General features: G+C 42.0%; 2 protein-coding genes across 2 annotated transcripts in view; one reads left to right on the top strand and one right to left on the bottom strand.

Annotated features, from left to right (window-relative positions):
- Nucleotides 1-13370, top strand: part of tmem131l (transmembrane 131 like) — a 316682-nt gene that overhangs the window by 266780 nt on the left and 36532 nt on the right. The window lies entirely within an intron of this gene.
- Nucleotides 5610-9989, bottom strand: sfrp2 (secreted frizzled-related protein 2). Its single transcript, XM_020512237.2, has 3 exons — nt 9433-9989; nt 7442-7522; nt 5610-6402 (listed from the first exon to the last, which is right to left on the bottom strand). The coding sequence occupies exons 1-3, from the start codon at nt 9932-9934 to the stop codon at nt 6098-6100; spliced, it is 888 nt and encodes a 295-aa protein (XP_020367826.1). The 5' UTR covers nt 9935-9989; the 3' UTR covers nt 5610-6097.

Here is a 13370-nt window from a genome sequence, read left to right as displayed (position 1 = left end):
TTGGAACTGTATGAAGCGTTGATTGGGTGACAGCTAGAGTATTGTGTGCAGTTCTGGAATCCACATTATAAGAGGGATGTGATTGCACTGGAGAGGGTGCAAAGGAGATTTGCCAGGATATTTCCTGGACTGGAGAGTTTCAGTTAAGAAAAGAGATTGGACAGACTGAGGTTCTATTCCTTAGAGGAGATTGAGAGGGACGTGATTGAAGTGTATAACATTATGGGGGTCATAGAAGGGGTAGGCAGAAAGAATTTTTTCCACTTGATGGAGATTTTAATGATCAGGGTGCATAGATTTAAGGTAAGGGCTGAAGGTTTAGATGGGATGTGAGAAAACATTTTTTCACTCCGAGGATGGTGGGAAGCTAGAACTCACTGCCTGTAAGGGTGGAAGGGGCAGAAATCCTCATTACATTTAAGAAGTATTTAGATGTGCACTTGTGATTTCAAGGCATACAAGGCTATGGGCAATGTGCCGGGACTGGTGTGGGTATGCTGGGCTGATGGGCCTTTTTCTATGCTGTGGATCTCTATGACTCTATGATTGCCTAGATCTTAAAAAGAAAACTGAAATAGGGTGTATGAGCTAAAAAATCGTGAAGGGCAAACAACTAAATAATTTAATGCCAAATCACAGGTCAACAATTTACTGGGATTTATTTCTGGGGGATACAGTTCATAAATAATGAGGTTATGTTAAACTTGTATGGGGCCCTGGTCAAGCCCCCCTTGGAGCACAGTGCATATTTCAGTTCCACATACTATAAAAAGACATAGAAGCATTCGAGGTTATGTAAAAATGATTTACAAGAAGTTGCCATGATTAATAAATTACAGCTATCAAGAAAGACCATAACTTTGGACTTCTTTCTTTGGAAAAGATAATCTGGAAGTTGTCAGATAGAGGCATTTAAAATAATGAATGTGTTAGTGAGGATAGTTATGAGGAGAATGGTTCCAATGTGGGACAATCCAAAACTAGGCTAAAAACAATAAAGAAAAACAGGAAATGATGGGGAAGCTTCTTGCTTTTATATCAGATTTCCAGCATCTGCAGTATATTGCTTTTATTATAGCACAAAATCAAGGTACTTACTAATTATACAAGAGAAATAGGAAGGAATTTCTTTACTCAGGTAATGGGGAAATATTAATCTTGCTGTGATTAGATCTAGTTGAGGCAAATAGCTTTGATGTTCTTAAAAGGAAATGAGATGAGAGAAGAAAGGCAAAAGCTATGGTAATAGAATCATAGAGTTGTACAGCATGGAAACAGACCCTTCAGTCCAACTTGTTCATGCTGACCAGATCTCCTAAACTAATCTGGTCCAATTTCTCCTATATCCTTCTAAACCTTTCCTATTCATGTACATATCCGGATGCCTTTTATATGTTGTAATTGTACCAGCCTCCACCACTTCCTCTGGCAGCTCATTCCATACACACACCAGCCTCTGCATGAAAAAGTTATGCCTTTGATCCCTTTTAAATCATTCCCCTCTCACCTTAAACCTAATCCCTCTAGTTTGGACTCCTCCACCCTGGGAAAAAGATGCTGGCTGTTCACCCAATCCATGTCCCTGAGATGAGGCGAGTATAGGCATCATTTCAGACTAGCATGGCCAAATGGCCTGTAGTGTATGTTCTGAAGTGTACATTCTGTTTAAGGGAGATAGGAACTTGAGTGGGCCACTGAGCATAACATACTGTTTCTGTATTCATTTAGATCATGGCTGATCTGTTTCAACTTCATCTAATTAAAATACTACGGTCCAAAGGAATTAAAAGAATAATGACGGTGAATATGTGGAATTCACTTTGGGAGAAAGCGGAAGCTAAAGGTATATAGTTGTTTCTTGGAATGAAAGAAAACATACGGTGATATTTCCCAGAAAGTAGGACCATTGACTTTTAAATTACATTTGAATGACTTTACAGGATTTACAGGACATAAATTCAAAGTTAGTAGAGTATACAAAACTCAAATGTAATAAATAGTGAAGGGAAGAGTAACAGACTTTAGAAGGATGAAGAGAGGATGGAGGCACAGCATAACCGGAATTTAATAATTTAATAAAGTCACCATGAAATCCAATGGAAAATTCAGAAGAAACCTCTTCAAGAGAGATAAGAATGTTGAATTGGCTATCACAGAGAGTGGTTGAAGTAGGGATGCATTTAAGGGGAAATTAGACAGGCATTTAAGGGAGAAGGGGATGTATGGTTGTGATGGCAGTTTTAAATAAGGAAAGATTGGAAGAAGTTTGAGTGGACTATAAACACCATTGTGAACGGGGTAGCCTGAATAGCCTCTTCTGTTCTATTCATCCTACTTAATGTCATCCTATGTAATTGATAAAATGGCTGGACAAATGATTGTAGTAACTTACATTAAGAATTGTGAAGTGATACATTTTGATAGGAACAATGATAAAAGGACAATATTAACTGATAGCATCATTTCAAAGGGAAAACAGGAACAGAGACGTTGGAGCTTGAGAACATAAATACTTGAAGTGACAGATTGAGGCGAGAAGGCTAATTTGTTTAAAGAAACAAACATAGAGGAACAGGGTACGAAGTTTTGCTGAACCTTTGTAAAACTGTGGCTCAGCCTCAGTCCAAGTATTGTGTTTGATGCTGGGCAACACATTTTGGGAAGCATAATCATAAGACCATAATATATAGGAGCAGAATTAGGCCATTTGGCCCATTGAGTCTGCACCACCATTCAATCATGGCCTGTATGTTTCTCAACCCCATTCTCCTGTCTTTTCCCCATAACCCTTGATTCCCTTACTAATCAAGGAAGTATCACTGTCTGTTACTCAGCGACTTCACCTTCATTGACTTCTGTGGCAATGAGTTCCACACAGTCACCACTCTCTGGCTGAAGAAATTCCTCCTCATCTCAGTTTTAAAGTGCCACCCCTTCACTTTGAGGCTGTGCCCGCAGGTCCTGGTCTCTTCTAGTAGTGGAAACATCTTCTCCAAGTCCGCTCTATCCAGGCCTCTCAGTATTCTGTAAGTTTCAACAAGGTCCCTCCTCATCCTTCTAAACTCCATTGAGTACCGACCCATAGTCCTCAACCACTCATATGACAAGCCCTTCATCCCTGGGTTCATTCTTGTAAACCTCCTCTGGACCCTCTCTCCTTAGATATGGGGCCTAAAACTGCTCACAATATTCCAAATGCATTCTGACCAGACACATACAGCCTCAGCAGTACATCTTTGCACTTGTATTCAAGCTCTCTTGAAATAATGCTAACATTGTACTTGCTTTCCTAACTGCAAACTACACCTGCATGTTAACCAGAAGAGAATCTTAAACTAGAACTTCTAAGTCTGTTTGTGATTCAGATTTCCAAAGCCTTTCCCATTTAGAAAACAGTCTACACTTCTATTCTTCTTGCCTTTGTGCATAACCTCACGCATTAGAGAGGAGGAAGATACCATGGATTGTTTATGGAGAACGAGGAGTTGTTCTGCTTAAAACAGTGGGATTCCACAGCGATGTCCAAAAGGATGAAGAGATTTCAGAGTAAGTAGGAGAAACTATTTTCAGTGACTGTTGGGACTGTAGTGTAAAGGCATTATTTAAGATAATTAACCAAAATATCAGAAATAGTGCCAGGGTTTTATTGGGCAGCCATCGGATTTGATGAACAATGTACTGTGGGAGAGTTGGGTGGGAGCAGACTTTAAATGAGAATTGGAGCAATAATTGAGGGGAAAATATGGCTCTGGGGGATGGGACTAAATTCATAGCTCCTTCATAGAGTTGAAGCAGGCACAATGGATGGCCTGCTATGAAATGGTTGCGCGCTTCTCTGACCGTCAGAACAGTCGGCTCCCTGATTCCTCTCAAACTCTGCTTCATTGGTTGCCATGTAGACAACAACATTTCCATGATACAAACCAAACAGAAAACGCTGAGGAAACTCAGCAGGTCTGGCAGCATCTGTGTGGTGAAAAAAAATCAGCGTTTTGAATGCGTTATGACTTCAGAACCAGACCCGAAACGTTAACTTTTTTCTCGCTCCACAGATGCTGACAGACTTGCTGAGTTTCTCCAGTAGTTTCTGTTTTGCTTGTTTCAAACTTCCAGCGTCTGCAGTTCTTTGTTTCATTTTATTAATTTTACGTCATTTTTTTTACTTCGCACGTTGATTACAGTGGGCGCTGTTAGGTCTACCAATGCGATTTTATTTTCAAATCTGGTGATTTCTTTTAATAATGGATCGTTCATTCAGGGTCTCAGCAGCTACCCAAGTTTCTGATTTTAGACGCATTGTTTTAAAGTAACTTTTATATTTTCCTTATGATTGATCATTTCTCCTACGTTATTGTCCAATTATTAGTTTAATGTAGATACTTAAGTGTGCCACCACTGTGAGTCTAGTTATATAGCCCTCTGAAGTGCTTTCACAGGAATGTCCCAGTACGTCAGTGGTAGAAAATTCATGAGGTAGTGTTTTATTTTAAATGAAAGTTATTGTCTGTAACTTGTGTGGTTATTAAAGATTTTTCCCTTGCCGTTCTTTAACAACCTGCGGCTGTAGGGTTAAAAGAAAGGTCAGAATGCTCCTTATTACATCTCGCCGCACTAACCGAGACGTCACTTGTCTATACCCAGCCTTTATTTCATGTAAGTGATTTAAACAGCACGTCCAAGCAACTTCAGAGAGACGACAGATGTGGGTACATTTAGGAACAGTTAATGCAATCACAAGACATCTATGTACAAGAATATACTGTTTATCTGAATTATTTACAAAGTCACAAAGCAATATTTACAACCCTTGCAGATAATAATTCTGGAGAATATTTTACATTAATGCTGATTACATTAAAAGTATATTTGCAATAAATCAAGATGCAAGAAGATAAGTTAGGACAGCTTCCCGGTAGTTCTTAGCTTTACACAGGAGTTATCGGGCTTATAATTTAGATTGTTGCTTGCTTTGTGTAAAACCAAGCTGGTTGCTTGCTTTGTGTAAAATACGATAAGTCTTGCTGGCTGGACCTAAGCAGTTTATTAGTTGGATGTATTAAATGTATATGCTTTGTTAGGCTTTTATCGGTATGGAAAGTCTTACTATCCGTCACATGTCTTATCAGAATATATTGTCAAATGGTTTCGAAAGATTTATAAATATTCGATGCAAAATCTTAAGGTTTTTCATCAAACGTCACAAGTCCCAGACTAATCTTTGCGCCCTGGTGTGAAAGGTCACTAGCACATATTAAGTACCAGTGTACAATGTTCCAACTAGCTGCAACCTTACCAGCACTTATTTTGGTTCCAAATAATGTCATATTTGAGACGTTATTATTTACCCGTGTTGTATTGACGTGGCAACTTTGACTCTTGGCTATTCCCTAAGGTAGTTGGGGCTACCAGTTTCAATGGTGGCAGTGGGAAATTCTCGTGCTGTACGAGTGTGGAAGTTGTTTAATTGAAATCAACGAATTGTCTGTGTTTCAGAACTGGGCATCTTCCAATTACCGCACTGCAGTGCTTAAAGCTACCTTAGGTTCAAGGAGAGTGCTTTCAATCATAAAGGAGATAGTTCGAACAAACAAAAAAATCGCAAACATAAATAACTGATCAAAGATTTCCTTTCATTTAAAAATCAAAGTTTTGGAAATGAATTTTGTGTCAACGTAAAACTGAGGGCCTTAATTTGTTTAACCAAATAGTCATTGGTATCAACGAGTCTATATGTGTGCACGACATCAACACTTGTACACCAGAACTCCAAATGGAAGTCGTTTATGCAATAGAAAATGCATTGTTTTTGACCAAATGATGTTAATTACAACGGAACTGACTCTTTTTTTTAACGGGCCCTCGTTTCGCAACTTTAGATTTGTGGAATTTCAGTTTAGACGCCATTTAGTGAGAAGAATGTGCATTTCCAAAGGTCGGTGATACCGCGGTTTATATCATACAGCGAATACTAACAAAGCGTAAACGGTGTGGGATGCGTCAGGTGGTGACGGGCCTGTGGTCGGTGGCTGGGGAGTGAGGATAGAAGGCAGGAGAGCGGCGGGGTTTTGAATATGACACTCTGCAAACAAACTGCTGTTTAACACTGCAGCTTACGGATGCTCCGAGCGATCCTCTTGAATTCCCGCTGCCCTTTCTGCCATCTCTTCACCGAGGTTATGACCAGATTGCCGTCCAGTTTTTGACCCATCACTAAGTAAGGGGCGTTGATGTCGTTCATCTCATCGCAGGTACACTGAAGGCCATCCTTCAGCCACAACACACTCTTCTTCAGATCCTTCTCGGTCACCCCGTTCAGTTTGTAAATAGTTTTGCTTTTGGTCTCGGGGACGATCTTGGTGTCCCCATTGATGTAGGAAATCTCTTTCACTTTTATCTTCAAAGCTAGTGAGGAAAGGATGGGAAAAATGAGAATGTTAACGCGTCTGGTGAGGATCACAGTGCAGGAGAGGGATAAGGACAGCAGCCCTACCAAGCTGATGAGACTGAACAGTCTGGCTCATTCATTGGGGGCCTACATTGAAGAGTTCTTGCACGTTGGGACTATGGAGATTCTTTACAGCCGCGTGTTTGTGTCTGTGTAGTGTGTAGTGTTTGTGTAGGAAGTGGGGGGTAATGGTCGAAGGGGTGAGAACAACTCTCCATCTCTCTACTACCCCCTTCCTCCACACTCCGACCCTTCGCCCCCTAGCTCCATCCCACCCACCGGAATCAGCTCAGATCCAGATCACTCTGCCTCAAAGCTCAACGGTTATACACACCACATACACACACACACACACACACCACACACAAACACATACATACACACACACACAAACAAACGTACATACTCACCACACACACAAACACACACACACATACACCACACACATACACAAACAAACACATACACACACAAACACATACACACACACACACAAACACATACGCACACACACATACACACACCAACTCAGGACCCTAAAAACTACTTCTAACATTTGGGAGGATATTTAGTCAGATCTATGAATCGCTGAATCACAGGCTCTCGCTTATAAAACAAGGCAGGTACTCGATTGGTAACATTTTACCAACTCCCTCCTTCCCTTCCAGGCCACCGACTTCACGGTTTCAGAATGTCACGTTTGACCGGTTTGAATAAGTTTGGCTCAGACCGATGCCTCCAGTTTGGCCGGAGCCGTTTGGTTTAGCATTTCCCCTTTCCCTCCCGAGATGTTAAGAATGAGCTGAGCGCAGTCTGTCCTGAACGCTAGATTAAATTAAACGAGAGGGTTTTTTTTAAGGCGACAGGGAAACAGCGTTTAGTAAAAATCCGCAATCCCTGTTATTGGAACAGCAAGAAAGCACAGGACTGGATTTTTGGCCAGTTATCTTTGCCTGCGCCCTGGCACTGTCCGGGAAATTTAGACCTGTAACTTACCGAAATCGTTTTTGCAGTAATTCTCGACAATTTCATTGTCGTTTTGCTCTCTGTCTTTGCAGGCATCACAGATTTTTAGTTCTGAAAAATAATACCAATATATTAATTACTTGCATTTGCACATACAATTACAATAGAGGAATAAGAAGCGGATCTTGTAGTTTAAATCCTGGGTACGGAGCAAGAACAAACAAGATTACAGCCTGGACTTCCCACCTATAGCTTCTAGATTCTCCATGGGTTTTGCTACTTTTTTGAAGACAGCTGTATTTTACGAAGTATAAAGTATCTTCAGTTACCTTCTGTAATGTGATCTGTTCCTGAGAAATCACCCTCGCTGGGAAGGATGATCAGTTTATTGAAGAGAAGTGAAAGGCAAAATTTAGGAGCGTTGCATCGATTTCAAAGCTAGGGCATGGGGTGATTGGAAGGCGGGGGTGTAGAGAACTGAATCAGTGCGAATAAACACAATAGTCAATGACATGGATCGTGGAAGTTCTTTAAGGCAAACGATGAAAAGGAGAAGCACGCCTCCTATTCACTCACAAGTGCTCTGAAGGTCTCCACAATGTAAGTAGGTCCACTGTTGGGTCCTGGCTGCACACTGGGCTGTGCTTTGAATGTCACAGGCAAAGCTCCGCAATTTGCATTCGCTGGTAGCTTTGAAATGAATGCGCCCCCTCCTACCAACCACCCCCCACACTCACACACACATACCCCACCCATTAAAACGCCGTTGCTGCGCGATAAGAAGAGCAGCTATAGTCCTGGGCAAAGTTGGCAATGTAAATCTAGGCTGTAGCAGATGCACTCAGTATGGGGGTCCGTTAAGTTATCCTCAAATGCATGTACATATCGTCTTGTATGTGTAAGAAATGTCTTTGGTTTGTTGGATAGAGTCAAACTCGAATATTTTTGGTTCCTTGATATGCTTCTGTACAGAACCGAATTGCGTTTGTGACTATGTATATAAGCAAAGGTTTTTTGTGAATAAAGTATATATTCGAAACTTTTTTAAAAAACTAGGCTTAATTCATATCATCGAGCAGACACTCTCGTCCTTGCTGCAGTTTGGGGGAGTTGGGAGAAACCATGTTACTCACGGAATGGCAGCTAAATAGCTACAAATATCGAAACCTTTCGATATATAAATATAAAACCAAGATGCAGCGTTCACAAGACACGGATGAAACTTGCTTGTGGAAATCTTACGAATTCTTTCAAAAAGTTAAAAGAAACATGAACATATTGTAGAGGGGACTCCCCGGGGGTGGGGGGGTTTGCTGCTGACTCCTTGGTCATTAAAATGCACTGAATCATGCGAAACGTCCCGAGATTAAATCACAGCGAATTCCTCCTTGTGCTGTCAGTGGGAGAGATTATTATACAATGGATTGCTGGAACTTTTCATCCCAGCGATCGAACCCAATACTGGAGGCGGCTGGCTTTGCGGCCAATCAGTATTTTAACACGATTCATGAGTTAGCGGAATATCACAAAACAACTTGCCTTTGGCATCTTCCTCAGAGAGCAAGGCAGAGATTGGAAACAGTGGATATATCTCGGGGAGTTGGAAAATGGATCAAACAAGTAATTATACATCACAGAAATATTTGGTATTGAAAATGATCCGGATTCCCGCACACTGACACACACAATCGCAGATACAGGCAGACTCAGACACATATTCACAAAAAAGCATTCTCACACATAGGCATACACACTCAGACACACATACCCAAAAACATTCACACACAGGCACAGTCAGACACACACATTCACAAAAACAACGTTCACACACAGGCACACAGACGCACACATTCACACACAGACACACACACAGGCACACACACTCAGACACACACAGACACGCACACACAGGCACACACACTCAGACACACACGCGCACAAATAATGCAGGATATCTGTAAACGCTATCAGATAGCTGGATGTTTGCAGAGTGGGACACAGTGCCTTGCGTTCAGCCTCACCTTCTCTGGGCGGTGGGCCGTGCTGATTGGAGTCTGCGGGCGGGATGCACAGGTCGTTGTCCTGCGGAAAGTGTTCACACTGCAGCATGTCAGGCCAGGGGAAACCGAAAGCTGACATGACGGGTGAGCAGCTCTCCTTGACCTGCTCGCACAGCGAGCGGCACGGCTGGATCGGCTCGTCCAGTTCATCGATGCACACCGGAGCGAAGAGGGAGCACAGGAACTTCTTGGTGTCCGGGTGACACTGCTTCTGTACCAGCGGGATCCAGGAGCTGGCCTGCTGCAGCACCTCCTCCATGGTTTCGTGTCCCAGCAGGTTGGGGAGCCTCATCTCCGGGTACTCGATGCCGTGACACAGTGCCAGGGCACTCGGGATGAGCTTACAGTTACTGCGCTTGTAGCTGAACTCAGCGTGACTGTAAGAATAAATGCCCATCCCTTTGACTGGGGGCAAGGACAGTGCAACCAAGAGCAGACACATCCCTGCGTTCATCGGGCTCATTGTTGCAAACTTTGCGGAGAAATTGCTTTGCTCCCAAACCAGCCCCTTGCTACAGTGATGGTCAGGAGCTAAATGGGACCGGCTCCTCCAGATCTCTCGTTAAAAAGCGCTGGGAGGAGCCTGATAGGTTCACACCCAGTGATATACCCTTCTTGAGGAGAAGGGATTTCAGCAATAACCAATGTTCTGGCTCTTGTGAGATTTCACACACTTTATAAAGGAAGACAAACTCATTCCCCGGCCGTGTCTGACCATAAAACAACCCCTCCCATCTACTACTGTTCCCCATTGCAGCTCCCAAAGTGATTTTTATTTTAAAAAAGGTCGTCTTTACCGCATTTGCTGTAATCGAGTCTGGTGGCCTCACCAGAAACTGGACGCCGTTAGGGGGTCAGTTTAATACAGATTAATATAGCTGCCTGAGTCCCACCGTCTGCAAGATATGTAACGGCCGGTGAGTCAGTGATGGTTTAGGATCCTCACTTTGTTCACAACTGTACTAAAGAAAAAGAGACTAATTGGGTTTTATTTGGAGCTTTGGCAAAAAAAAACACCATGCTTCGGAGGAGGACAGATTAAGATGGAGAAACAAAAACAGAAGTTGCTGGAAAAGCCCAGCAGGTCTGGCAGCATCTGTGAAGAAAAAAATCACAGATAGTGTTTCGGAACGTTCTGAGGAAGGGTCACCGGACAGGAACTTTAACTCTGATTTTTTCCTTCACAGATGTTGCCAGGCCTGCTGGGCTTTTCCAGCAACTTCTGTTTTTGTTCCTGATTTACAGCATCCACAGTTCTTTCGGTTTTTATTAAGATGGAGAAAAGCAGGGAATGAAATAGCTGAGAGGAGGCCCGTCAATGGAAACCCAGTTTTTAGTTTTCCTGCAGAAAGTGAGTTGGTAAAAGGGCAAACATCTTGTATTTATATAGCGCCTTTCACAGCAGAGCACCCTGAAATACATTGAGTCGCAAGTCCATGAGACAGGCAGTTTGCACACAAACCGCAATGAGCTGGCGGATCAGTTTCTGATATAGTAGGAACTGCAGATGCTGGAAAATCTGAGATAACAAGGTGTAGAGCTGGATGAACACAGCAGGCCAAGCAGCATCAGAGGACCCCTTCAGGGTCTTGGCCCGAAACGTCAGCTTTCCTGCTCCTATGATGCTGCTTGGCCTGCTGTGTTCATCTAGCTCTACACCTTGTTATCTCTGTTTCTGATGTTGTTGTTTGACGATATCTGACCTGAAAGATAGTGCCTGCGGCAGGCACGGGCGTGGAAGCTCGGATTTCATACTCACGTTTTGGATTTCTAAACTTCGGACGCAGGGGCAAGAGTGTCCCCCTGAGAGCTATTGAGAAACTAATGATGCCAAGAACATTAATAGACGAAGGACTAGATAGAATTATTAAAAGTTTGGTAATTATCAGATAAGCCGGTGTGAAACATGGATAAAAATGAACATTGAAACATGAACATTTAATTGCCCAATGGACGACATAGAAATGATCACAATATACTGACCAATCTCAGTTCCACCAAAAAGTTCAAAAACCATGAAAAGTAAATTTATTCTGATAAATCTAAATCTTTTAAATCTTCAGCTTCCTTACTATTGACGGAAAATAGCAACGGCATTATTGTGTTGTAATGTACCCTAAATTATAATGTTTGCCATACCACTACTTCTGAACTGTTTAGCAAATCCAGTGGGGCACTATTAACAATGGGGTCGTGCAGCATTCTGAGTATTTTACTAGATTTGTAATCCAGAGGCTGGGTTGACAATCTGGAGCTATGAGTTCAAATTTCATGAAGGCAGATGGGAAAATTAAATTCAATTAATTCAATCAATCTGGATTGAAAATAATGATCAATAAATGTGTCAGTTCCCATAAAAAATGTGGTTCACTAATCTCATCCAGGAAGGGAATTTCCATCCTGACTTATGTGATATGTGACTCCAGATCCACTGACTCATAATTGCCCTCTGAATAAGTTGAACAAGCCACTCCAATTACACTAAACTGCTATGAAAATGTATAATAAAAATAAAAAAAGGCACTAACCACACAGCACTAGATTTAGACATGACAAAAGCACATCCATCTATTTGCTCCTTGGTGAATAAACAACAAAATTGCACATTTCAGTCAATGTCTCATATTCCATAATCACCATCCCTGGGTATTTCCTGTACCATCGGCAAGATACACTCTCCAGAAGTGATAATAATCACATAGAGTGTGGAGGCAGTGACCCTAGAAGTCCTCAACATTAACCGTGGGTCCCATGATAATGTACCTGTTGCAGATACATCTGGCATTGACACCTTTGGTAGGAGTGACAACACACAGGCAAGGAAACTTTGCAATGGAGTTGCACTCATCCTGACAAATGGAGAGTATTGCATCACACTCCTGGCTTGAGTCTTGAAAATGGCAGACAGCAATTGAGGATACAGGAGGTGAATTTCTTGGTACAAAATTTGTAGCGTTTCATTTCCTCTTGTAGCCATGGTATGGCGCATCCTGTTCAGTTTCTGGTCAATGATAGCCCCCAGGATATTGAAAATGGAGGATTCAGTAATTATAATATCTTTTAACATTGTGCAGTGATTATTAGATCCTCTCTTGTTCAAGAAGGCTATTGCCAGGCACTTGTGTGATGCAAATATCACTTGCCATTTGTCAGCTAAAACCCAGTGTTGTCCAGGTCTGGTTGCATTTGGACATGGACTGCTTCACTGTCTGAGGAGTCTTGAATGATGCTGAACATTGTACAATTATTAAGGAATATTCCCACTTCTGGCCTTATGATGGAGGGAACCTTAATGACAAAGCAGCTGAAGGTTGTTGAGCCTAGGACACTACCCTGAGGAACTCCTGCAGTAATGGTCTACAGCAGAAATGATTGACCTCCAAAAATCACAACTATCTTCTTTTGTGAGATCAAAAGCCATGAGTGTATGGCTCAAATAGCTAATGAACTGGAGATGACAGTCAAAGTGCCAGACAAACCAGAAATAATTATTAAACTGTTTGATTTATTTGAGTTCTAGTATTCACTTTTAAAGTTTTTATTCCCTTCAGAAATAAATACTTTCTATCATTCTCATGAAGTTGTCAAATTGCGACAAATACCTTGCTAACTTCATGAGTTTCTTTAAGGAAGAAATCTGTGGTCTCTTCCTGATTTGCCTATATGTGAACCCTGCTTCACAGGGGCTATCTCCTCACTGTTCTCTGAAGTGACCTAGCAAGTTCCCTCAGTTGCATCAAGCCAGTAGAAAGAGAACCAATAATGAAAGTAAATGAGAGATAGTAGGAACTGCAATTGCTGGAGAATCTGAGATAAGAAGGTGTAGAGCTGGATGAACACAGCAGGCCAAGCAGCATCATAGGAGCAGGAAGGCTGACGTTTCGGGCCTAGACCCTTCA

This window comes from Rhincodon typus, chromosome 1 (assembly GCF_021869965.1).
Source record: "Rhincodon typus isolate 14 chromosome 1, sRhiTyp1.1, whole genome shotgun sequence".
NCBI lineage: Eukaryota > Metazoa > Chordata > Chondrichthyes > Orectolobiformes > Rhincodontidae > Rhincodon > Rhincodon typus.
This window is presented reverse-complemented; position numbering and strand designations above follow the sequence as displayed.